Consider the following 26,829-nt stretch of genomic DNA (forward strand, 5'->3'; position numbering starts at 1 on the left):
CACACAGTCAGCTGTGACCAAAGGCTATCATCTTACCAAATACACCTCTACTTTCTTTCTGGCACGGCCAACAGGACCATAACATCCTCTTCATAAGAAGCAATTTGCGTGAGTGCTAAGTCCCTTCAGTCGTATCTGACTCTGCAACCCTATGGACTATAGCCCACCAGGCTCCTCTGTCCACGGGATTCTCCAGGCAAGAATATGGGAGTGGAGTGCCAAGCCCTCCTCCAGGGGATCTGACCCATGGATCAAACACACATCTCTTGTGCCTTCTGCATTGGCACATGGGTTCTTTACCACTAGTGCCACCTGGTAAGCTAAAGAGGCAGTTAGCATAGTGATTAAGAGCATGGACTTAGACAGTTACTGTTGTTCAGTCACCCAGTAGTGTTACAGACTCTGTGAGCCCATGGACTACAGCATGCCAGGCCTCCCTGTTCCTCACCATCTCCCCAAGTGTGCCCAAGTTCATGGCCATTGCATTGGTGATGCCATCCAGCCATCTCATCCTCTAACGCCCTCTTCTCCTTCTGCCCTATAAGTCCCTGCTGGATTTAGATTATAGTGATAGTGAAGTTGCTCAGTCGTGTCCAGCTCTTTGTGACCCCGTGGACTGTAGCCTACCAGGCTTCTCCATCCATGGGATTCTCCAGGCTAGAATACTGGGGTGGGTTACCATTTCCTTTTCCAGGGGCTCTTCCCAACCCAGGGATCGAACCCGGGTCTCCCGCATTGGAGGAAGATGCTTTAACCTCTGAGCCACCAGGGAAGCCCACATTTGGATTCAATTCCCACCTCTCCTACTTATAAGATCTGGAACCTTAGGTAAACATCTCAGTCTCAGGTTCTTCATCTGTAAAACGAGGGTAAAAACAGTATGTACCTCACAGTTTTGTTGTGAGAATTTCATGAGTTGATATATTTAATGTGAGTATTGTTGCAGTCACATTATATTTGGAGCCACCTGGGGAGCCCAATATATAATGTAACTGCAACAATACTCATTAATGTTAGCTATTGTCCTTTTCATTATAGGGGACTGGAATGCAAAAGTAGGAAGTCAAGAAATACCTGGAATAACAGGCAAATTTGGCCTTGGAGGACAGAATGAAGCAAGGCAAAGACCAACAGAGTTTTGCCAAGAGCACGCACTGGTCATAGCAAACACCCTCTTCCAACAACACAAGAGAAGACTCTATACATGGACATCACGAGATGGTCAATATCAAAATCAGACTGATTATATTCCTTTGCAGCCAAAGATGGAGAAGCTCCATATAGTCAGCAAAAACAAGACTGGGAGCTGACTGTGGCTCAGATCATGAACTCCTTATTGCCAAATTCAGACTTAAACTGAAGAAAGTATGGAAAACCACTAGACATTCAGGTATGACCTAAATCAAATCCCTTACGATTATACAGCAGAAGTGATAAATAGATTCCAGGGATTCGATCTGATAGAGTGCCTGGAGAACTATGGACGGAGGTTCGTGATATTGTACAGGAGGCAGGGAGCAAGACCATCCCCAAGGAAAAGGAATGCAAAATGGTTGTCTAAGGAAGCCTTACAAATGGCTGTGAATAGAAGTGAAAGGCAAAGGAGAAAAGGAAAGACATATCCATTTGAATGCAGAGTTCCAAAGAACAGTAAGGAGAGATAAGAAAGCCTTCCTCAGCCATCAATGCAAAGAAGTAGAGGAAAACAATAGAATGGGAAAGTCCAGAGATCTCTTTGGAGAAGGAAATGGCAACCCACTCCAGTGTTCTTGCCTGGAGAATCCCAGGGACAGGGGAGCCTGGTGGGCTGCTGTCTATGGGGTCACACAGAGTCAGACACGACTGAAGCGACTTAGCAGCAGCAGTAGCAGCAGAGATCTCTTCAAAAAAATGAGAGATACCAAGGGAACACTTAATGCAAAGATGGGCACAATAAAGGACAGAAATGGCAGGGACCTAACAGAAGCAGAAGATATTAAGAAGAGGTGGCAAGAATACACAGAAGACCTGTACAAAAAAGATCTTCACGACCCAGATAATCACGATAGTATGATCAATCACCTAGAGCCAGACATCCTGGAATGTGAAGTCAAGTAGGCCTTAGGAAGCATCACTATGAACAAAGATAGTGGAGGTGATGGAATTCCAGTTGAGCTATTTCAAATCCTAAAAGATGATGCTGCAAAAGTGCTGCACTGAGTATGTCAGCAAATTTGGGAAACTCAGCAGTGGCCACAGGACTGGAAAAGGTCAGTTTTCATTCCAATCCCAAAGAAAGGCAATGCCAAAGAATATTCAAACTATTGCACAATTGCACTCATCTCACACACTAGTAAAGTAATGCTCAAAATTCTCCAAGCCAGGCTTCAACAGTATGTGAACCATGAACTTCCAGATGGTCAAGCTGAATTTAGAAAAGGCAGAGGAACCAGAGATCAAATTGCCAATATCTGCTGGATCATGGAAAAAGCAAGAGAGTTCCAGAAAAACATCTACATCTGCTTTATTGACTATGCCAAAGCCTTTAACTGTGTGGACCACAACAAACTCTGGGAAATTCTTAAAGAGATGGGAATACCAGACCACCTGACCTGCCTCTTGAGAAATCCGTATGCAAGTCAGGAAGCAACAGCACTGGACAGGGAACAACAGACTGGTTCCAAATAGGGAAAGGAGTACCTCAAGGCTGTATATTGTCACCCTGCTTATTTAACTTATATGCAGAATACATCATGAGAAACCCTGGGCTGGATGAAGCACAAGCTGGAATCAAGATTGCCAGGAGAAATATCAATAACCTCAGATATGCAGATGACACCACTCTTATGACAGAAAGTGAAGAACTAAAGAGCCTCTTGATGAAAGTGAAAGAGGAGACTGAAAAAGTTGGCTTAAAACTCAACATTCAGAAAACTAAGATCATGGCATCCAGTTCTATCACTTCATGGCAAATAGATGGGGAAACAGTGACAGACTTTATTTTGGCTCCAAAAATCATTGCAGATGGTGACTGCAGCCATGAAATTAAAGGATGCTTGCTTCTTGGAAGAAAAGTTATGACCAACCTAGACAGCTATTAAAAGCAGAGACATTGCCAACAAAGGTTCGTCTAGTCAAAGCTATGGTTTTTCCAGTGGTCATGTATGGATGTGAGAGCTGGACTATAACCAAAGTGAAAAGTCACAGTGAAGTCGCTCAGTCGTGTCCTACTCTTTGCGACCTCATGGACTGCAGCCTATCAGGCTCCTCCGTCCATGGGATTTTCCAGGCAAGAGTGCTGGAGTGGATTGCCATTTCCTTCTCCAGGGGATCTTCCCAACCCAGGAGTCGAACCTGGGTCTCCCACATTGCAGGCAGACGCTAAAGCTGAGCGCCAAAGAATTGATGCTTTTGAACTGTGGTGTTGAAGAAGACTCTTGAGAGTCCCTTGGACTGCAAGGAGATCCAACCAGTCCATCCTAAAGGAAATCAGTCCTGAATGTTCATTGGAAGGACTGATGCTGAAGCTGAAACTCCAATACTTGGCCACTTGATGTGTAGAACTGACTCATTTGAAAAGACCCTGATGTTGGGAAAGATTGAAGGCAGGAGGAGAAGGGGACAACAGAGGATGAGACAGTTGGATGGCATCACCGACTTGATGGACATGAGTTTGAGCAAGCTCTGGGAGCTGGGGATGGGACAGGGAGGCCTGACGTGCTGCAGTCCATGGGGTCACAAAGAGTCGGACGTGACTGAGCGACTGAACTGAACTGTATCGTCTCTGCCTTTTAGCTCTAATACAAGTCACAAAAAGAATTTTAGAAAAAAAATCTACAATCTAAATCTGATTTTCACAAATAAGCCAGGGCCAAGATGATAATGGCGTACCCACGATCATAGTAGTAGTTACACAGAGCCAAGGCTACATATAGTCAACGTCCCAGTCTAGTTTTTCCCACATCACCACTGGTATGCTCGCATCTGAGACCTGAGCTTTTGAGACTTTTCTCTGATATCCACAACCACTCACTTTTCTACATCTAAAACTGATTGTCATCATCTATGATCCATTTATTAATGAACTAGTAAGACTACGAAATGGAGAAGGCAGTGGCAACCCACTCCAGTACTCTTGCCTGGAAAATCCCATGGACGGAGGAGCCTGGTGGGCTGCAGTCCATGGGGTCGCTAAGAGTCAGACACGACTGAGCGACTTCACTTTCACTTTTCACTTTCATGCATTGGAGAAGGAAATGGCAACCTACTCCAGTATTCTTGCCTGGAGAATCCCAGGGACGGGGGAGCCTAGTGGGCTGCCGTCTACGGGGTCGCACAAAGTCGAACACGACTGAAGTGACTTAGCAGCAGCAGCAGCAAGACTACTAAAAGTCACTGTGCTTTAATATACTAAATGTTTTACACATATTATTAGTTCATCAAATCAACAGGACATGGCAATTTATAAATGTGGACACAATCTCAGAAAGGCTACGTATTTTTCTTAGATTTTACAGCCAAAGTCTGTATCAAGAATTTGAACTCAGATCTAACTATAAATCCCTGTATTACACAACAGAAGGCACTTTAACATGGCCTTAATCTAAATTTGCAAAACATTTTACAACCCTTAATGTCAAATTTTCTTGCTATTTCTGCTATCTAAAAACCTAAATGTAAGTTCCATACCCTTCAAGTTGCATCGACTATCAAAGTTTTTTCAGGTACCTTCAAATTCTGACTTGTTCTGGTTAAATAAATCCAATTTTAAATTCTTCAAAATTAAGGGATTGATTGCCCAAACAAGGATTTGCTCATAAACGGGATCCCCAGAGTGGCTAGCTATGCTGGCTTTAATCAGTGAATGAGTACAGGCACAGAATATAGAAGCATAGCTTTATCTCAGGTACAGATTCAGCGTTGGAAACACAGCATCTGTCCTTAATATTATTACGTCATAGTACCAGAATCGATACATTAAACAACAAAACCCTGTCTTTCAGGGATGTCCCTTGTTTCTCCTCCAATCCTAACTCCCCTAGATGTGTCCATGAAGACCTTGAGAAAGATGGTCATTGAGAAACTAAACCGAGAGCTACTTTCAGAGCCTAACAAGATGCCGCCAATCCTGGTTTTACCGCTCTCTTGCCTCCCTCCCCGCCTGGGCGTCCTTTCCCCCCATCTCCGAGTTCTCAGCAGGTCCAGGCGAGCCAGGTCCCATCCCACCCGAACACTCCCTCCCACAGTCCCATTTCAGGGCTGGACAGAGTCCTTAGACTCCGGAGCGGCGGGGACAAGGCGACAGCAAGCCCGCGCGAAGGACCGCCGGCGACCCTCCACAAAGGAACCTCTGGGCCCAGTACTGAGAGGATGAGAAAGAGAGGTTGCGCAGGAGTTCTCCGGGGAGCCAGGCCTCAGCCGCCCATCAAATGCCTAGGCGCTCTTCCCCGGTCCCCGATGCGCCGGCCAGCGTCCAGCCCACCCCGCCCTCCAGGCCCTCAGCAGTATAGAGGCCGCAATTCCAGCCGCCGAAGCCGGGCCCTTCGAGGTCCACGACAACCCTCACCTGCCTTCTGAGGCGCCGGCAGGGGGAGGGCTCGGTAAGACGCCTCAGGCCTGAACACTTGGACCAACTGGCACCGGCAGCCCCACCCTTTCCGCCCACAGAGCGTGCGCCGAGCCAGGAGTCCCGCCCCTGCCTGCCCTGTTGCCAGCCAATCACCACTCAAGAAAACACGCCTGCGCATTAGCTTCCCGACGCCCCAATCGTCCTATCCCAAAGCCTCAGATCCACCTTTTGCCATAACAAAAGGACAGGACAGTGGTATCCAATCAGAGTTGAGATCGTTGTAGGCGGGTCCGGGAAGAGCAACAGCCAATGGCAGTACATTAGCTAAGGTAAGCGTGTGAAAGCCTGTCCGATAGAGGTAGCTTCTCAAGTCTCAGCAGGTCCCTGAAAATGGGGTCAAGAAATCTGTGGTAAATTCTGACAGCTGTCAGGAATGAGGTCGGTAAAACTGAACTCTGCGCCAGAGAGAGAAATCCTTCAAATTTAAGACAAGGGCATGTCTGGACATAATAGCAGAGAAAGTACGGTGGTTTTCAATTCTAAAAGCAGACTTTGCCATATTTTTAATTTTCCAAATCTGAAAGCTCTTTAAGTGTAACTCTAATGGATAAGTCATCTTCGTATCTTCCCCCATTTAAAATCCATTAGTGCGCCCGACCACTTAATAATATTTTAGAATTGAGAAAATACCTTAATACTACTTTGGTATAGAGCACTTTTGCTCACTTTATAATATTTGATCCTCCCAGCAACCCACAGAAAGAAGCTTAAGAGTAAACTAATGTCCTGCTCAAGGTCATAGACAAAGTATGAAATGCTGTGTGCGAGCCTTTGGGATGTAATGTTACCGACTTGATACCAATCACACATACCCAGCACCTGACACAAAGCAGCATCCTGTTTTGTCGTTATTGTTTTTCCAATTCAAATGTGTTTATTGTTTAATTTTTTATTTTTCTTAAGTTATGAATGAAAGTATGATAACACATTTACAGGACACTGGGAAAATACAGAACAAAGTAATATATAGTTCCACTATATATTACAATGATTTTTTAAGTAGATGAATTAAAATTTTTGGTTGGAGTTTCAATATCAAACTCTCAAAAGTTAACAATGAATAGACAGAAAAATAGAAGGATATAGTAGGCCTGAGAAGCACTATGAACCAATTAAACATAATGATTTATACAATTTTCACACAACAGTAGGATACAAATTCTGTTTGAGTTCCCATAGACTAAAAACCATATCCTGCTTGTTTTTAACATTTGTTATTGTTTTGGCGTTGACACTTTCTCCTGAGTTGTAGAGGTGAGCCTTACATCTACTTGGTTTCTTAACTTTTTACTTCTAGCACAGTTTGCTGACCTTGAGCCTTATTTCCTTTAAGGAATATATAAAAAAAAATTTTCCATTCAGTGTTGGAGAACTATACCTTCCACTGGAACTAAGATGGACACCATGAGGAAAATTTACTAGACTTCAGTGCAGGAACTAAGTAAATGGGAAATAAGAAAGGTTCAACGTAAGTCTAATAGTGTCAAAATGAGAGGCTAGAGAGGATGGGTGTGGGCAGCATTCAAAGAATAATAACTAAGAATTTTTCCAGGTTATGGACTAGTTGAGTTAGATTCAAGAACACTTATTCTTGAGCAGGAATTCCATACCTGGATACATCATGGTGAAACTGCAGAACACCGAAGACTATGAGAACTATTAAAAGCAGATTTTTACCCCCCTAGATGAACAGGTTTGGGGGGTGTTTTTTCTTTTGGTTTTAAATAGGGTAAAACATACATAAAAGATTTACCATGTAAATAACTGTTTTAAAGTGTACAGTTCAGTAGTGCTAAGTATATTCTCATTGTGCAACCAATTCCCAGAACTTTGTTCATCTTTCAAAACTGAGACTCTGTGCCCATTAAACAACAACTCCCCACTTCACCTCTACTGCTAGCCCCTAGCATCACTCTTTCTGTCTCTATCAATTGACTATTTTAGGCACCTTATTTAAGTGGAATCATACAGTATTTGTCTTTTGTGACTAACCTATTTTGCTTAGCATAACATCCTCAAAGGTTATCCATGTTGTATTAGAATTTCTTCTTTAAGGTTGAATATTAGTTCACTGTATGTGTATACCACATTTTATCCATTCATCCTTCAGTGGACACTTGAGTTGTTTATAACTTTTAGCTATTATGAATGCTGCTTTGAATGCAATATATGCAAATATCTCTTTGATACTCTACTTTCAGTTCTCTTGAGTATATAACAAGTGGACTTGCTAGATCATATTGAAATTCTATTTTAAAAGCAACTTTTTAAAGTGCAGTATTAACACAAGGACAGACATAAAGTTAGAAAGGCAACTGCCTGTAGCTGGAAGTTGGTATCCAATAAAGGTGTTTGGTAAGGAAGAAATGTTAGTGAAGTTGTGGGAAAAACTATTGTTTCCTCTTCTTCATAGTAAAATTGGCACAATAACTTTGTTAATATCCTATAGAAAAGATAGATTATGGTGGTTTTAGTTAAACTGGCTATTCATATAAAAATATGAGGTTAGATCCTGATTTCACACCACAAATAAAATTGAATTACAAATGAGATAAATATGCAGTGTGAAGTAAATATGTATTCTGAACTTTTAGGAAAAAACAGGTATCTTTATGACATCACTGTAAGGAGGAATTTGTTAAACCAGACAAAACAGTACCATTCGTTAGGAAAGATTTTAAATTTTGATTGTTTTATACACAGACAAGAAGACATTTTAAATAAAGTTAAAAGCAAGCCACAGACTGAAAGAATAAAGTTCTGAAAATATAAAGAATCTCAACAAAGATAAAAAATATATTCAAATAACATAAACAGGCAACTCACAGAAGAGGAAAACTTAGTGGTCAGAAAGATTTTTTTTTAATGTTTACCTTCACTAGTACCAGGGAGATTGATATTAAAACAAGATAAAGGGATCAGTTCATTAAAAAGATACAAATCCTAACAGCTACAAAATGGCACTGAAGGAAAAACGGATAGAACTGAAATAAGAAACTAGCCCACAACAGTAGTTGGAAAGTTCATGGCTTCGCTCTCTGTAATTTGTAAAACAAATGTACAGAAAATCTATAAGGATACAGATCCAGGTCTGAAGCTTACCTTCACATTAGAGTCATGTGGAAATCTCCTAATGACTTCAAAGAGCAAGAGTTATCAAATGATACATCCCACCCTTATTAAAATTTTAGTCTTTAAGGTGGGATACTGGCATTAATACTTTTGGAATTTACAAAGGTGGTTTCAACAGAGTGGGATCTATTGATATAGAAAACCTGAATGAAAATTCTATCAATATATTTAACCTATTTGACATTTCTAGAACATTCCACCCAGTAACTAGGACACATGTCTTCTTTTTAAGTGCACATGGAATATTCACCAAAATGGACCATAAAACAACCTCAACAAAGTTTAAATGATTAAAGTCATGACAAAATATTTTCTCTGCCCCCAAAGAAATTAAACTAGAAATCAGTAACAAAAAGATATTTTTAAAAAACCCAAGTAATTGGAAATTAAACTACATGCTTCTAAACAAAATGTGAGTCACAAGAGAAGTCACAAGAGAAATTAGAAAATATTTTTAATTAAAATGTAAACATGTCAAATTTATGAGATGCAATGAAAGCAGTGCTTTGAGATATTTCCTTACCATTAAATGCTTATATGAGAAAACAAGGGAGGTCTCAAAATAAGAATCTAAGTGTTCACTTGAAAAAATTAGGAAAAGTAGGACAAATTAAACTCAAAACAAGCAGTTGGAAAGAATATAGAGTAAAAACTAATCATGTTGAAAAACTTTAAAACAGTAGGAAAAAATCAATGAAATCAAAAGATGGTTCTTTTAAAGGAACAATAAAATTAAAAGCTTTAGGCAAATTTATCTAGGAAGAAAGAGAAGACACTATAAATTACAGATATCAAGAATAAAAGAGGGGGCATCATTATAGATTCTATAGACATTAAAAGGCTAATGAGAGACTATTAATAACAACCTATGCCAATAAGTTTGATAATTTAGATAAAATGGACAAATCCCTGAAAGAAAAAAAAATTAAAGCTCACTCAACAAGAACAGATGATGTGAATAGTTCTCTGTCTATATTTTAAAATTTATCTGCATTTTGAAGTGTCATTACCAGGTTAATCTTCCCACAAAAGATACTATATATTCAAATGATGTCACTGGTAAATTCTTCTAATTATTGTCAGAATTTTATCAGTTCGCCATAAACTCTTCCAGAAAATAAAATAGGACAGAACACTTCCCAACACATTTTATAAGAACAGCATTACTCTGATACCAAAAGTAGATGAAGACATTAAAAAATATAAAACTGAACATAGACGTGGAATCCTCAACAAATGACTAGGAAATCAAATCCATCAGTTGTCCCTAGACAGGGAGCCTGGGCAATTGTGATGCTGGCCCCATGAGTTTCATTTCTCTCAGTAATCATGTTCTAAAGCTGATTCTAAAATTCATATGGAAATACAAAGAATCTACAATGGCCAAAACAGTTCTGTAAGAACAAAGTTAGAGGACTTATGCTACCTTATTTCAAGCTTTATTATAAAGCTAAAGCAATAAAATAAATGGAGTGTTGCTATGGAGATAGACACATAGATAAATGAAACAATAGCATCTAAGGATAAACCTATACATATTATATATGGTCAGTTGATTTTCACTATGATACCAAGATAATTCCATGAGAAAGGATAGTTCTTTTTTCAACAAATGGTGCCCCCCAAAAAACAGGTATCAGTATAGGAAGATAAAGAATCTCAACCCCTACTTACATCATACACAAAACTGTAAATTCAAAATGGATCATAGACGGAAACATAGAGATATACAACTTCTAGAAGAAAACAGAGAAGAAAATCTTTGTCTCCTAGGTGTTAGCAAATTTTTTGAGAAAGGTCACAAAAACAATAATAAAAGAGAAAAGATTAATTGAACTTTATAAGAATTAAAACTCCATGTTCTTTGAAAGATATCATTTAGAAAATGAAAAGATAATCACAATACATTATCTAACAAAGGTCTTGAATTTGGAATTTCTAAGAACCTTTTAAATCAATAATAGAAAAACTCCCAATGAAATAATGGAATACTTGCATGTGTGTGTTAGTTGCTCAGTTGTGTTCGACTCTTTGCAACCCCATGGACTGTAGCCCACCAGGCTCCTTTGTCCATGGAATTCTCTAGGCAAGAATACAGGAATGGGTTTCCATTCCCTTCTCCAGGGGATCTTCCCAACCCAGGGATCAAACCTGGGTCTCTTGCATTGCAAGAAGATTCTTTACCGTCTGAGTCACCTGGGAAGCTGTATTGCAGGCAGATTCTTTACTACTGAGCCACTAGGGTATCCCAGTGGAATACTAGTCAACAATAAAAAGGAACAAACTGTTAATATGGATGAACCTGAACTATACTGTGCTGAGTGAAAATAGCCTGATGGAAAATGTATAGACTGCATGATTTTGTTACTATAGAGTTCTAGAAGAGACAAAACTTATCTACTGTGTAGAAATCAGATCAGTGGTTGCCTCGGATTGATAATGGGTAGAGGGTTGACTGAGAAGGGGTTGGTGGGAGCTTTCTGCTGTAATGGAAATGTTCTATAATATCTTGATTGGGGTGGTGGTTACACAGTGTATACAATTCCCAAAAGGTATCTTCTGTAATTTAAAATGTATATATTTGATTATATATTACTTTTCCTCACCAAAGCTGATTTCTGTCTTTAATGAGAATACTAGCCAGGTTTCTTTAAGGTTTGCAGTATGCTTGGTATGCTACATGTGCTATTTTACTCAGTCCTCAATCCAGTGATCTAGGGATTATCAACCCCATTTTACAGATGAGGAAATCAAGGCTCAAAGAGTGTCTTGTCCAATATCACACAGCTAGTAATAGACTGAATTAAAACCTATCTTTTTACCTGGAAAATGAGTATCATAATATGTACTCTATTGAATTATTAAGATTGCTAGAACTAAGTAAAAATAAAGCACTGCCAAGACTTTCCAGATTGAAGTGACATTGGAACCACAGCCCAAAGAATGTGGTTTGGAACTTACATCTTCAACCTAACCAACTGAAATTCCTACCAAAACAAAAATATCAGTATTCTCCTTGGTACTTAGACAAGACCCAGGGGCTCATAATGTTATAGACAAAATGTCCAGGATCCAATCTGCAGTTATTCAGCTTATTAAGAACCATGAAAATCTCACTTTGTGTGAAAATAACACAGCAACTCTGAGATGGCACAAATGTCGAAGTTGTCTTGAAAAGATTTTAAGCAGCTATTTAAAAATACTTGAACAAGCAATTATGAAAACTCCTGAAACAAAAGTTATAATCTAAAGTATAAACAACATAATAAAAGCTATAAAGAAGACCCAAATGGAAACTGTATAACTGAAAAATAAAATAACCGAAATGTAAAACTGTCTCCAAAGATCCAGTGGCAGGATGGAGATGAAAGAGAGAAGAATGAACTGGAGGGTACCTCAGTAGAAATTATCCGGCCTTCAAACAGGGAGAAAAATGGTTGAAGAAAAAATAACAAACTCAGAACACAAGGATGACAAAAAAGACCTGGCATTTGTGTCATCAGAATCATAGAAGGAAAGGAAAAAGAGTGTGGGGCTAAAAAATATCTGAAGACATACTGGCTTTCCAAGTTCGGCAAAAGACAGTTTCCCAGGGGGAGGGGATGATTAGGAAAATAATGTCAGTAAGGCTTTGGGGGTGGGGCACAGTGAAAAAGACTGTTGAGAAACACTGATCTTGTCACTGGGCACCAATATCATTAACAATACATAGAGAACCTGGCAGATAGCGTTTACTTCCGTGGTGTAAGAAGACTGCACCACCAATGAAATAGTCTTGCAAAAAAAAATTTTTTTTTAATGCAGCCTGACCTGATCAAGCCCATAAACTAGCATTTAACAGGAAATACAGAGAACAGAGAAATGTGTTAAATCTACTGTCTGGATAAACATCAAAATCTGATAATGGAACAAAACAGCAACAAGTCAAGAACAAATAACATGAAAAAAAAAAGTCCTTTTGTTTAGCAAATAAATTGCATTGGAAGAAAAAAGAATGGAAAGACTTGTAGATAAGAAGACACTTAAACTACCTTTTTTTTTTTTTTAGAATTTGATCATTTTTAAACTACCTTTTAAAAAACAGACCAAAAAAAAAAAGCCCCTATGGTTTATTTTGGATACACCCTTGAAAGATAAAACTATTTTTAAAATGAAGGAAAATGATTACTAATAAGTAGGATATGGTAATTCTAGAACATTCACCTTTTTTAAAATTTCAGTATCAAGCATGTATCTTGCTAGAGAATTTGAACTTAGAGGAAATCTTTAGACAAATTATCTGAAGAAGATAGCGTACAAAAAGGTAACCATAATGTCACAAGCAACATGTCATTCACAAAAGACTGCAAACTGGCTAAAACAATGTTGCTGATAACTAAGATGTGTCCTTGAAAGAACAGGAAAAAAATCTTGAAATGGCAAAAAGTGACCAAAAGGAACAGTACCTCCAAGTGAATATAAAAAGGGTATAGAAACCTTGGCAAAATTTATATGAAGTGAACTTTTGTTATATTGTTTCATTTGCATTACATTTTTCAGTTAAAAAATCGTTTAAAAATAGCCACAAAATTCCCTTCTGAATGAGGAAAACATTCAATAGGGACCACTGAAATTGCATAGAAATAACTGATCATAAGATGACCATTCATGTGATCTGGAATCATAATCTGCATATATTATAAACTATATAAATAAAAGCATAAATTAAAATATTCTTCATAGAGAATGGGGAACTCCCAAATTGGAAACTATCATTTATCATTACAAGGCAAAGTATTGTGTGAGGAGAAATGATAAATAATAAAATAGAAAAACTTCCAAGTTCATTTTGATGTCCTGGTCTGACATACTCTCATCAAGCTCATAAAAACTCTGAACTTGTTTTTAGTAATTAGAGGGTTCTAAACATACTGTGGATATTTTAAAGTGAAATATGCTAAATGGAACATTTTGATAACTTTCAAGTGTAACCAGGTGTGTTCCTCATACTTTACACTCATTAATTTGCAAAATGCGTTTGATCTCATTCCTAAAAAAGAACTCACATTTTCCTTTTTACTTATTTTTTTTCCCTTGAAAGGTTATTGAATTCATTGGAGAATGAGTGTTGTCCTCAATTTGGTGAGTAAAGAATATATTCTGCTTGTTGAAACTTGATTTCAAGACTAGACTTAATAGTATGCTATAGTGGTGTTTGGTAAATTGTTTTCATATACTTTTCTGAAGATTATAATTTCCTAATAATAACCAATAGTTGGCTAATTTGAAGAGAATCATTTCATTCATTTGTTCAATAGCAAAAAATGTGTGTTTTTAGTGTTTCTCAAATGAAAGTTCAGAATTTTAGGGTCTCCATGGAATCAAGATTTGAACTTATCAACAAAAATGAAAATGACCCAGAGGGATGGTACGGGGAGGGAGGAGAGAGGGGTTCAGCATGGGGAGCACGTGTACACCCGTGGCAGATTCATGTTGATGTATGGCAAAACCAATACAATATTGTAAAGTAATTAACCTCTAACTAAAATAAATAAATTTATATTTAAAAACTAAAAATAGTAAGGAATGAGTCTATGCAGTTTTGATGCTTATTTTTCTCTAGACTGTTTAATCAGCGTTTCCCAAAGATTGTTGCTTATAGCTCTGGTTGAAAACAATGAGCTTTTTAAATAGTTTTGTATTTTGTTGGGGCTTCCCAGGTGTTGCAGTGGTTAAGAATCTGTCTGTCAATGCAGGACGTGGTTTTGTGAGTTGGGAAGATCCTCTTGAGAAGGAAATGTCAATCCACGTTAGTATTCTTGCTTGAAAAATCCTATGGACAGAGGAGCTTGGTGGGCTATAATCCAAGGGGTTGCAAAGAGTCAGACATGATTGAGCGGCTGAACACACACACACACACACACACACACATTTTGTAATAATAGAAAAATATGAATAACACAATCCTCAATTTGCAGATATTGTTTTGAACAAAGCTAAGTTTGAAAGTGATGTTAATTGAATGGTTAGATTCAGTTCAGTTCAGTTCAGTTCAGGTCAGTCGCTAAGTCATGTCTGACTCTTTGCGACCCCATGAATCGCAGCACACCAGGCCTCCCTGTCCATCACCAACTCCCGGAGTTCACCCAAACTCATGTCCATCGAGTCAGTGATGCCATCCAGCCATCTCGTCCTCTGTCGTCCCCTTCTCCTCCTGCCCCCAATCCCTCCCAGCATCAGAGTCTTTTCCAATGAGTCAGCTCTTCGCATGAGGTGGCCAAAGTATTGGAGTTTCAGCCTCAGCATCAATCCTTCCAATGAACACCCAGGACTGGTCTCTTTTAGGATGGACTGGTTGGATCTCCTTGCAGTCCAACAGACTCTCAAGAGTCTTTTCCAACACCACAGTTCAAAAGAAAGTGCTCAGCTTTCTTCACAGTCCAACTCTCACATTCATACATGACCACTGGAAAAACCATAGCCTTGACCAGACAGACCTTTGTTGGCAAAGTAATATCTCTGCTTTTGAATATGCTATCTAGGTTGGTCATAACTTTTCTTCCAAGGAGTAAGCGTCTTTTAATTTCATGGCTGCAGTCACCATCTGCAGTGATTTTGGAGCCCCAAAAAATAAAGTCTGACACTGTTTCCACTGTTTCCCCATCTATTTCCCATGAAGTGATGGGACCAGATGCCATGATCTTCGTTTTCTGAATGTTGAGCTTTAAGCTTTGCCACTCTCCTCATTCACTTTCATCAAGAGGCTTTTTAGTTCCTTTTCACTTTCTGCCATAAGGGTGGTGTCATCTGCATATCTGAGGTAATTGATATTTCTCCCGGCAATCTTAACATGGCAAAAATTGCAACATTGGTATGCAAATGACTGGTTTGGAACATCAGGTCTATCAACAGGGCAACAAGCACTGGTTTGAAGAAGAGAAAACCCGGATTCAAATCTGACTCAAGCTGTATGTGTTCATTCAATTCTTCATATAGTCACTAGTTTAAAAGTTTGATGTTCATTAGCACTAGATGCTGTAGTTGTTGTGTAGTTGCTCAGTCGTTTCTGACTCTTTTGTGACCCCACGGACTGTAGCTTGCCAGGCTCCTCTGTCCATGGGATTTTCCAGGCAAGAATACTGGAATCAGTTACCATTTTTTTCTTCAAGGGATATTCCCGACCCAGGAATCGAACCCGAGTCTCCTGCATTAGCAGATGGATTCTTCACCGCTGAGCCATCTGGGAAGCCCAGATGCTGTAAAGTATCCAAATATTTGAAATTGACCGTAAGGCTATAGGTCACTTTACCATACACCTCTGCTTCCTCAGATGAGAGACTGAGATAAAGTTAATTCTGCTTCTCTAGTATGGTATAAACTAACGTTGAGGAATTTTTCAAGTAACCCTTTTAGCAGTTGGTTCCCCATGTCTAAGAGTCAGCTTTTGATGCTTTGGTTGTGTCTGACAGTCCATTCCTTAGCTCCGTGCTGCCATAAGATCTGAAAGCTTTCCTGGGCTAGTTATCTTTGAGCCACTCCATTTGAGCTTTTATGATTCGGGGTTTCTGTGATTCTCTACACATGAATCTACCATTATCAATCATTTCATAGCTGAGTACCTATTCCACTTAATTTTTATAAAACCAAGACTAATCATCAGGCTCTTGGAGCATAAAAGGGATTCAGTTTAATAAGACAGAGTGATTCTTTGAAGGGCAGAGGAGTCAGGGTGGCAAGGAAATTAACATTTTATAAAAGAAAGCATGTGAGTTGCTAGCAAGGCTCTAAAATGCTGGGCTGCTGATAGGTTTTCTTACTTTAGATACACAGACATAATCCTTATAGTTTTCTGTTTCCCTGGAAATCATTTACACTAAATAATCCACTTGGGAGAGTTCCTCTCCCAGACTGTGTCAGGAACTGGGATTCTACACAATTTACAAGCTTAGCTCGCTTTGATTTCGTGAAGGCTGGGAGAAGATGCGAGATGTCTACGTCCAAGTCCAAGGACTGTTCCTCATGGCTCACAGCACGTGAGCTTCATGCTGATTTGCTTCCACTTCCCATCCCCGCCCCCATCCCCGGCCCCCCCCCCACCCCCAGCCCAGACTGGCACCTGCACACACAGAGGGCTGTTATGTGGGAGGAATGCTTAGCTCACAGAAGTTCTTGCTTTTAAGGCAAGTGGAAGCAAGCTCACTCTTCAGTCTTTATGAAGGCATGACCTTGTCACTTAGAGTTGTTCTCTGCAACCACACCTTCTGAAACGGCCGGGGTAATGGCCAGGCAGGGCCGTGTGCTCTTGGCAGACCATCAAGAATGGGCAGTGACACTCAGGCCCCATGGCAGACTGCCTCAAACCTCTAACCTCTTTAGTGCATGACAAATTCCTAATTTCCTTCCTCCTTCTTTATACAGTTATTTCGAGGGAAACAAACGGGACAGAGAGGACCAAATGTCTCATAAGATGATGGTGCGATGCCTATCAGTCAAAAAGGAAGCAAACTACACTAGCTGGCATTGAAGAAACGTGAATAGACAACAATGGCATAGTCATAGTAAACACGTTTTTAAATACATCATTATATTTTGTAGCTCCTCCCACCCTCTCTTTTTTGCTATGTCATCAAACTTTGCAACAATCAGAAAGCAGAACAACCCTGTCTATAGTTTGTTTTGAAAACAAATGGTTAAAATTATTAATTGCCAGGGTAATTAGTAACACTTATCACAGCAAAAGCAGATCAAGGGTTCCTCAACTTGAAGCAGAGATTTGGCCGACCCCCTTTCTTTTTCTTCTCTAATGAGGGAAGAAAACAAGAGAATGACTTGCTGCTAAGGGACAGGCGCTTTGCCCGTCCTCCTCAGATATGGCCTTAAAGCTGTAGAAGAAATAACTCCTCAAGTTATCGAAAGAGCTGAATAACTTGACAGAACCCCAAAATTCCTTTCTACTCATCCTTAATGGTAGAATTGTGAGTTCTGGAATCTGAAGTAGGTTTTTTGTGTGTACTACATGAAGCAAGGTTATGAGAAAATAGGATGTAAATTTCATTTGGGGAGAAAATTGATACGCCCTTCAAAGGCATCTTGGAGTTCTTCTCACAGGAGTTTCTTCAGAGGCAAGTGCTATGGATCTTTCTGTTTCAGGGCGTTCATTTCACTTAGGGCATTGTTTCTCTCACTTAAAGAGTTTTATTTCAAAATAAGTTTTCATATGTTTTCTAACAAGCATCACTGGTCACAATCCAGCTCAGCATTTTAACATTTCTGGCACGTGTCTCTGCGGTTTAGTTTTGGATTTTATGTAAAAGGTACATAATCTACTCTTAACGTCACCTCAGCAAAATGTCATCAACTTTAAAAAGCCACTGACTTGGCCGTGCTGTAAGTGACCACCTGCAGACATGGGAATTCAAGTGCTTGGTGGCCTGTGGGTACCAAGAGTATCTGAACAGAAAGCCTTCTATACCTGATTCCTTAAATTCCTTGAGGAAGAACCAGCTGATTTTCTTAATTCACATAACCCAATTGCCAGCACAGTGCCTCATACATGTCTGTAAATATTGGTTGAATAAGCAAATGAATGAACCTTCTGTTCTGGGTCCTTCCTTTTTCTATCTCATGAAAAGCAGATGTGTCTGTGCTGCGATAGACGATGACACAGTATTTTCACAGTGTCTTTTCACTTCAGAGCTCACATGACTTTCTACCAAATTACCTCACTGCCTCTTAACACATCCCAGTGGGAAGGGAAAAAAGCCAGTCATTTTCTTTATGGTCCAAGTCGTGGCTCTTCACACTTACAGAACATTAGGCACATATGAACCATCACCTATAGCGACAACTGGGGTCACCTTATCATAACTTATGTCTCTGGCAGCTGTCGGGAGATCAGAATACACTAAAAGACAACATGACCAACATTTGGGGCCATAGAGAGGGAAATGTTAGTGACTTGATGCCATTTATTCTCTTTGAGATGGTACACTGGTGACCTCTAGTGGTAAAATTGATTCAAGATCAGTTCTATTTCACCACAAAAAATGTTTATTTCAATCCTCCTGTTCTCCTCTCATTTAGTAGCATTTTCTACTTGTAGGATGACCTTAGATATGCACAATGATTTATGTGTAGCTGCTCATAGCCAAACATTATTTTTTCATTTCATAAACTCAACTTTTGAGCTGGAAGAGTTCTCAGAAGAAGTTGCCTGTTTTATTTCATTATCTGTGGAAAATGAAACCTAGAAAAATAAAATGACTTGCCTGAAGTCTCCCCTCAGGGGTGGATCTAAAAGTCTACTTAGTCTAAGGCTCTTTCCAGACTTCAGAGGACTGCAGCCCAGCTGACATCCTCCTGCAGCAGCCTCAGGGGTTTTCAAGGGCAAACTGCCCACCCAACCCCCTGCCCCCTGAATCTCTCAGTCACAAAATAGTGAACAAACAAAATGACTGTTGCCTTACAACATTAAGTTTTCGGATATGTTGTACAGCAATAATAATCAAAACAAAGAATTTATTTAGAAATTTCTGAGTTATAAAAAATACTGAATGAAAAATACAAAATAATGAACACTTGTCAAGTATGAATTAATCTTCTATTAAATATCAGCTATAAAAAAAGAGCTCTCAGAACAAATGAATACATATTCTAATTGACAGAAATAAGTTCTCCTTCCTCCATTAGACTGCACATTTTAAAGATATGTACGTATTAAAACCATGAGCCCAAAAGAAGACATATGTGTTCTGTACCCTATAAAAATAAATAAGTGAATCTCAATCAAAAGTATACTTTGAACTGCTAATGTGTTGGTCACTTGAAATATAGAAGTCTCTCAAAGAGTTTATAATCTAGTTGTAAGATACATCAAACCAATATTAATTGGTTTCAAAATATCCCCTCTAAATACTTGCTAATTAGTAAAAGAAGGAGGAAGACACCACTGTAAGCAAGGGATCAAAGTGAACCTCACTGGTAAAGGGATAAATAGAGAGTATGTACCACCTGGTGCAATGAGCAAAACACGGTATCAGTTCCACTATTGCCAAGTGTATCAATGTTGAGGACCCCTTTACAAAATAACTGCCCTATAATCTTTCAACGCATCAGGGTTACAAAAGTCAAGTAAAGATTGAGGAATTGTCCCAGGCTGAAGGAGGCTAAAGCGACATGACAACTAAATGCAGTGTATGATTCTAACTGGATGCTTTTACTGTCATAAATATAATCAAGAGAACTGGCAAGACTTAAATGCACTTTGAAGATGAGGTGATAGTAATGTACAAATGTCATTCCCCTGACTTTGTTGGTTGTACTGTGATTATGAAGGAGAGAGGCCTTGAGGGTCCTTGTTTGTGGGAAATGCATAGTAAAGTATCCGGGGAGGATGGGGCATTAGATTGTCAGCTTACTCTCAAATAGTTCAGGAGAAAGGATCCTTCTCCATGGACTTTCAAATTTTGGTACTTGAGATTATTTCATAATAAAAGTAAAACTTAAATAAGATATGACTGTGCTGAAGGGTGGGCTTCCCTGGTGGCTCAATGGTAAAGAATCCACCTCCCAGTGCAGGAGATGTGGGTTTAATCCCTGGGTCAGGAAGATTCCTCTGAAAAAGGAAATGGCAACCCACTCCAGTATTCTTTCCTGGGAAATCCCATGGACAGAGGAGCCTGGCGGGAGTCCATGGGGTCGCAAAGAGTCAGACACGACTGAGCAACTAAACAACAAGTGCGGAAGGGTAGCATTTACAATTTAGGCCTTATCTCCCCTGCTCCCCACCCTCTGTGCCTAGCATGTCCTATAGCCAAATCTACCACTTGCTACATTGTATTTTACTAAGGCAACTGATTGCATGCATCACTAAAAAGGCAGAAGGCAGTAGTGATATTTTGATAGGTGCCCTTAATCCTAGAATCTGAGCAAACTCCAGGAGATAGTGAAGGACGAGGGAAGCCTGGTGTGCTACAGCCCATGGGGTCACAAAGAGTCGGACACAACTGAGCAACTGAACAGCGACAGTCCGAGCACTGGTGTTTTCACATACTTCTCAAAATCAGCACTCCTGTTAGGATTTGTGTTTTATTTCCATATATCAGAAAAACCTTTTAATTTTATCATTAAGAAAAAATATTGCATAAATAGAACATGAAAATGTAATGCTCATAGTCTCTTCACACTACTAAATACATTTTCCCGAGTTTCTCTTCCATCCCAGTCCATATACATAAATTACTTTCACATGGTTATGATCACAACTTGGGTGCAATTTTATACTCTCTATCTCTTGCCTGAGCATACTGCAGTATTATTAGCAAACTTCAGGGGTGCTTCTTGCCCTCTAATTCCATGATTACATTTTGAAACACTGACCTCATAACATAACTAAGGGGGCCATATTTCATTGTCCAGCACGTGAACTCCTTACTGTTTCCATCTTATCAGGATAGTGCAGTTATGCTATCTGGTAATCTGTGTCCTGATGCGTTGTCATTTAATGAAGGCTTTGAAGTCACTCAGACCTGACTGCTCACCCAGTTCTGTTTCATATTAAGTTGGCCAAAACAGTTGGTTCAATTTCCCCGTAAGATGGTTCAGAAAAACCTGAACGAACTTTTTGGCCAACCCAACACAAATTCCTAAACCTTTTTGAGTCCGAGTCTTCAATCTAAAAAAACAGACGTAATAATATCTATTAATATAATATCCATTAATATAATAATATCTGTTACACTATTTGTGAGAATGAAATAAGACAGTGAATGTGAAATTCTTAGCACAGTGCCTGGAATGTGTTAAAGTCTCAATAAATTTTATTATCATTTATGGAAGGATACATGACAAAATGTGGGCCTACTCCAAATACTTAATTTTGTGACTCTCCTAGTTTAATTGTGATGGATGGTGAGTTATTTTTTAGATGACATCACATATCCAAAAGTTCACTAGTATTTCTAAAGAAACCAACTGATTTTCTCAGTTTCTCCAGAATTGAGAACCTATGGGAAAATTAAAGCGACAACTGACTGATGATCTTTCTCCAATGTCTGCTTTAGTTTTTCTGCATCAGTTCAGTTCAGTTTAGTCGCTCAGTTGTGTCCGACTCTTTGCAACCCCATGAATCACAGCACACCAGGCCTCCCTGTCCATCACCATCTCCCAGAGTTCACTCAAACTCACATCCATCGAGTCGGTGATGCCATCCAGCCGTCTCATCCTCTGTCGTCCCCTTTTCCTCCTGCCCCCAATCCCTCCCAGCATCAGAGTCTTTTCCAATGAATCAGCTCTTCTTATGAGGTGGCCAAAGTACTGGAGTTTCAGCTTTAGCATCATTCCTTCCAAAGAACACTCAGGGCTGATCTCCTTTAGAATGGACTGGTTGGATCTCCTTGCAGTCCAACGGACTCTCAAGAGTCTTCTCCAATACCACAGTTCAAAAGCATCAATTCTTCGGTGCCCAGCTTTCTTCACAGTCCAACTCTCACATCCATACATGACCACTGAAAAAACCATAGCCTTGACTAGACAGACCTTTGTTGGCAAAGTAATGTCTCTGCTTTTCAATATGCTATCTAGGTTGGTCATAACTTTTCTTCCAAGGAGTAAGTGTCTTTTAATTTCATGGCTGCAATCACCACCTGCAGTGATTTTGGAGCCCCAAAAGATAAAGTCTGACAGTGTTTCCACTGTTTCCCCATCTATTTCCCATGAAGTGATGGCACCAGATGCCATAATCTTCGTTTTCTGAATGTTGAGCTTTAAGCCAACTTTTTCACTCTCCTCTTTCACTTTCATCAAGAGGCTTTTTAGTTCCTCTTCACTTTCTGCCATAAGGGTGGTGTCATCTGCATATCTGAGGTTATTGATATTTCTCCCGGCAATCTTGATTCCAGCTTGTGCTTCTTCCAGCCCAGCGTTTCTCATGATGTACTCTGCATAGAAGTTAAATAAGCAGGGTGACAATATACAGCCTTGACCTACTCCTTTTCCTATTTGGAACCAGTCTGTTGTTCCATGTCCAGTTCTAACTGTTGCTTCCTGACCTGCATACAGGTTTCTCAAGAGGCAGGTCAGGTGGTCTGGTATTCCCATCTCTTTCAGAATTTTCCACAGTCTGCATAGTACCCCTCAAAAAAAGTTTTTAAAAAGCCCTTAAAAATGGAGAATGACAGAAGTATTGCACACAGTTTGCTTTCTAAAGATAACTAGTTCGCTGTGAATTTGCCTAATTTATTTTATGTCAAATGCTTACATACTATGGAAAAAGGATAATGTCTCAACTTAACAAAATGAACCAATAAAAGAGTTACTGCTTTCTTAGCAGAAAAATTCTACAAAATATATACTTTGGGAAATTCCTTGAAATATAGGTAATTGTATATTTGATGATCACTGAGTATTTCACAGAAAGGCACTGGCTGAGAAATTCAGTCTGCCTTAATTATAACTGCCAACTGTTCAGTTGCTCAAATTATACATCAACTATGTTTTATTTAACATAAACATAGAAATTCTGTTCTTACAGTATTTTAAAGCAGAAGGGCCAGGAGTCCACTGTACATTGAGGAACACTGTCCTGGCACAAAGCTCAGGCCATTTAAAATACTAAAATTAAAAAAGGTAAAAAAAAATAAAATAAAATAAAAAAGGTAAGGAACATTGTTGAAAAAAATCTCCTAAATACTTCTATAAACAAATCTTTCTGAATAGTTATTATAACCTTGGAAAAACGCACTAACCTTGCCAGCAGCAATGCAAATGAAGGCTTAGTATTCACACAGATGGGCAAGTCAGAGTTGTCTTTTGTCTGTTGGGAAAAGGGAGTGAAGAATCTCAGAATGGATAAGAAAGGACGAATATGTCTTAAAATGCAAGCTTTTCCCAACAGTTTTTAGAGTGTCATGGTACCAGCAAGGAGAAAACCACGCATGTGCACAGCCAAAATCATTAAGCTGACAATGAAATACATGTGTGAAAAAACAGGGAAACAATGATTAAATGGGGAAGCAAGCCAGTAAGGGCTAAAAAGAGGCTACTCTTTGCCATGAGCATCCCTGGGAGGCTGGTGGACAGAAGACCCAGGTCGTTCTTACAGAAAGGCAGTGAGGGAGGCTCTCTGTTCTCCTGGACCATTCATGTGGGCTGCCACTGAGTCCCTTCTATTTCCAGTGTCAAGTCCAAGGATGAGAAAGAAGGCTGAAGCCTATCCGTGAAAACACAACATGTCTTTCTGAAACAGCTTTTCCAGTAACTGATTCTGTGATTGGAGTAAATACTATTTCCTGTAGGGTCACTGAGAGCTTTGGGATCATTCAAAAATTCTATTGCAAGTGTTGATGAACACAGCTAACGCTGGTCCCTCCAGTCTGCCCTGTTCTTTTAGAGTTAGCCTCCTTCTCTCTGCACTCCAGATTCTCTTTTCTCAGGATCTCTCAGAGGAACTCCAAGGGCCTCTAAGGAAACCAGGCTCTGACCCTCAAATTCTGAACAGATCAGGCAGGCTGGAGGCCTGTGAGGCAAAGTGGTCCAAAGCTCATCCAGTCTAACTGGGGCCTTTGTGATATGAATGTCCACATAAGGAAAATAGCCACATAGGCCCCCTTCTCAGCAGGAAAAGGACCTAGGGAAGGGCAGCATCTCTTTAACTCATGAACTCAGGTAAATAAAATTCATCCTTGATCTTTTGAATCTCATCTGGATTTTTCTGTAGGAAATAGAAATTAGCACAATTATGAAGGATTTCATATAAAATTAACATTCTTTCCCCCATTTTTGTTGTTAATCTAATAAAGGGGCTTCCCTGGTGGCTCAGCAGTAAAGAAGCCACCTGCCAATGCAGAAGATTTGAGTTCGATCCCTGGGTCAGGAAGATCCCTGGAGAAGGGAATGGCAACCCACTCCAGTATTGTTGCCTGGAGAATTCCATGGACAGAAGGGCCTGGCAGGCTACAGTCCATGGGGTCGCAAGAGTCAGACATAACTTAGTGACTAAATCACTGCAATCTAATCTAAGAAAAAACACATTGCTGATGCAGGGCAGTTGATGGGTGGTTTTGTCTTTTAAAGTAATAGTCAAAATACTACTTGTGTTTTGGTAAGAAAATTAGAAAATACTCTAGATTACTGAAAATATTTAGATACTGTCCTAATATTCCATTTCTTAAGCTTGTTTATTAAAACTAGGTTTTGCATTATGCTAGATTATTACAGTTAAGTAGATTTCCTCTGATGGGAGATTTTTTTCACAGAAAGAGCACTTACAATTTCTAGCAATACATTAGTGATCCCAGAGTCATAGCATTCTCAGAAACTACTGAGAAGCAAAATTAATCTCCTTTTGCTTATTAAATCTCTTCTGCTGAGTCTCTAGGGCATTTTACTGGGCCAGAGAGGTATTTTTAATGTCACTATCTATATTATACTCAGCTTGCAGGAAATTAGACTTCACTCAGCCAATGTCATTATCTCTACTCATACGGATCCCAAATGCCAATTAAGATTTGCTGAAACTTTCTGCCATCGTTGGTGCAATGAATACCCTCGTTCAAATCCACAAGAAACATTTCTACTGTACTAGAGATGATCTCTCTTGACATCTCTAAGGATGTCTGAATAATCTTTTAAGTTAATATTCATGGCCAAATTGGTGGATGGTGTAAACTGAGGTGACGTGGGGAGCATATCCGGACCAGCACAAGTGACCAACCCTCTCCTCATCCTTGTGTGCTTACATAAGGATGCCTCCACTCTGAGACTCTCACCAGCACCAAAGCCTCCCGTGAGGTCCAATGTAACCCAGTCGAGCCATTACCAGCAGGGTAGGGGACCTTGGAAAACTGCTGGCTGCAAACACTGGCTCCATTCACCATCAGAAAAAGGCCTGCTCCCTTGTCTCAGGCAAGACTCCTGCTATGGCTCAGTGTGTCTCCCAGCTGAGTAGCCACCAGTCTGTTTCCATCTTTAGCCTGCATTATAATGGAGGGTGAGATGAAAAGGAATACAGGCCCTTGATACCTTTTACTTGGAGTGCTAACTAATGCAGGGCCTCATGTCTGATCTGCTGCATGGCTGAGGGGATGGCAGATGGCCTTCAGAAAGCTTTTCAAACCCACCCTCCTTTCAGCAGGGCATGAGGCAGGTATTGTTACATTTTCTGTACGGCGGTAGAAAGCAGCACCAAATAAAAGCACACAACAATTGTGCCACTTCTCCGGGAAGCTTATTACCACTTTACAATGAAGGCTAATTGGCTGATGCCAAAAGCAGACACAGAAGCAGCTTTGAATATCATCCAGGAGAGTTTTAGCGAGCAGAGTCAGGAAGGAGGCTGAGCCATAAAAGAGGACGGCATTGAGAAGAACATTGGCAGGGAAAAGGTGAGGGCCAGGATGAAGACGAAAAAGAAGAGCTGTCTTATTTGTATCAGAAAAGAATCATGCTCTTGTTAAAAGAGTTTGTTCATCCACACCTCCCCCTTCTACCACAAGCCTCTTTATCAGGAGGACGTCAACAGTCAGTCCTGGCTTATAGAGCAGTGGCCACAGGATGCTGCTGTTACCATGACAACCGATGTGAACAAATCTTGGAGCCTTTCAAGAAACTTGTGGGTGATCTCCTTGAAGTGGGCAAAGGAGGAACTAAAACATACTGAGCACTTACTGTAAACCAGACTGTTTCAGGAAACTTCCTTTATTATTTCATTTAATCTTCAAAACAATTCTGAGACATATTGTTAGGATCATTTCACAGCTGAGGAAACTGAGGCTCAGGGATGTTAAATAACTCGCTCAAAGTCCAACGGACTCAAACCCAGGCATTTCTGACTCCCAAGTTCAAGCCCTTTCTGCCATGCTACTCTGATCTGAGCTGATTCTCCAAATAGCCAGGTCCTGTCTACTATCTGGTATGTGATGGTAGTGGTCAAAAAATGTTTTCTGAAAGCAGAACTAAACTGGCCTGGAAGTGGATATAGGAAAGAAATGATTTAAGAAAGTTGACCCTAGGAGTCGATTCTTGGCTAGGGGCCTTCATCCCAGTGTACACAGAAACTCAATCAAAATTATTTGGCAAAAATGTTTTGAGCATCTATTAGGTACCAGACATTG

General features: G+C 39.8%; 1 protein-coding gene and 1 long non-coding RNA gene across 12 annotated transcripts in view; one reads left to right on the forward strand and one right to left on the reverse strand.

Annotated features, from left to right (window-relative positions):
• The window catches only part of SCOC (short coiled-coil protein), an 87,047-nt gene that overhangs the window by 53,704 nt on the left and 6,514 nt on the right, over positions 1-26,829 (reverse strand). For 3 of the 11 annotated variants that reach the window (XM_086346623.1, XM_086346622.1, XM_086346624.1), the window contains exon 1: positions 5,546-5,748. The exons of 2 other annotated variants lie outside the window; for them this stretch is intronic. In XM_086346623.1, coding sequence (XP_086202749.1) covers positions 5,546-5,726 — 181 coding nt within the window. In that variant the 5' untranslated portion in view covers positions 5,727-5,748. Of the gene's footprint in view, positions 1-5,545; positions 5,790-23,463; positions 23,532-26,829 lie in introns of those variants that run through there. 6 more of the 11 variants (XM_086346627.1, XM_086346626.1, XM_086346628.1 and 3 more) reach the window with 4 other exon arrangements.
• LOC147355074 (uncharacterized) overlaps positions 5,558-26,829 on the forward strand; it is a 36,411-nt gene continuing 15,139 nt past the window's right edge. Inside the window, exons 1-2 of the long non-coding RNA XR_015144189.1 lie at positions 5,558-5,877; positions 13,821-13,861. This is a non-coding gene — a long non-coding RNA (uncharacterized LOC147355074). The remainder of the gene's footprint in view (positions 5,878-13,820; positions 13,862-26,829) is intronic.

The sequence above is a fragment of the Bos grunniens genome, chromosome 17 (genome assembly GCF_055505025.1).
Source record: "Bos grunniens cultivar Pamir isolate PY7600 chromosome 17, Bosgru_T2T1.0, whole genome shotgun sequence".
NCBI classification, from domain to species: domain Eukaryota; kingdom Metazoa; phylum Chordata; class Mammalia; order Artiodactyla; family Bovidae; genus Bos; species Bos grunniens.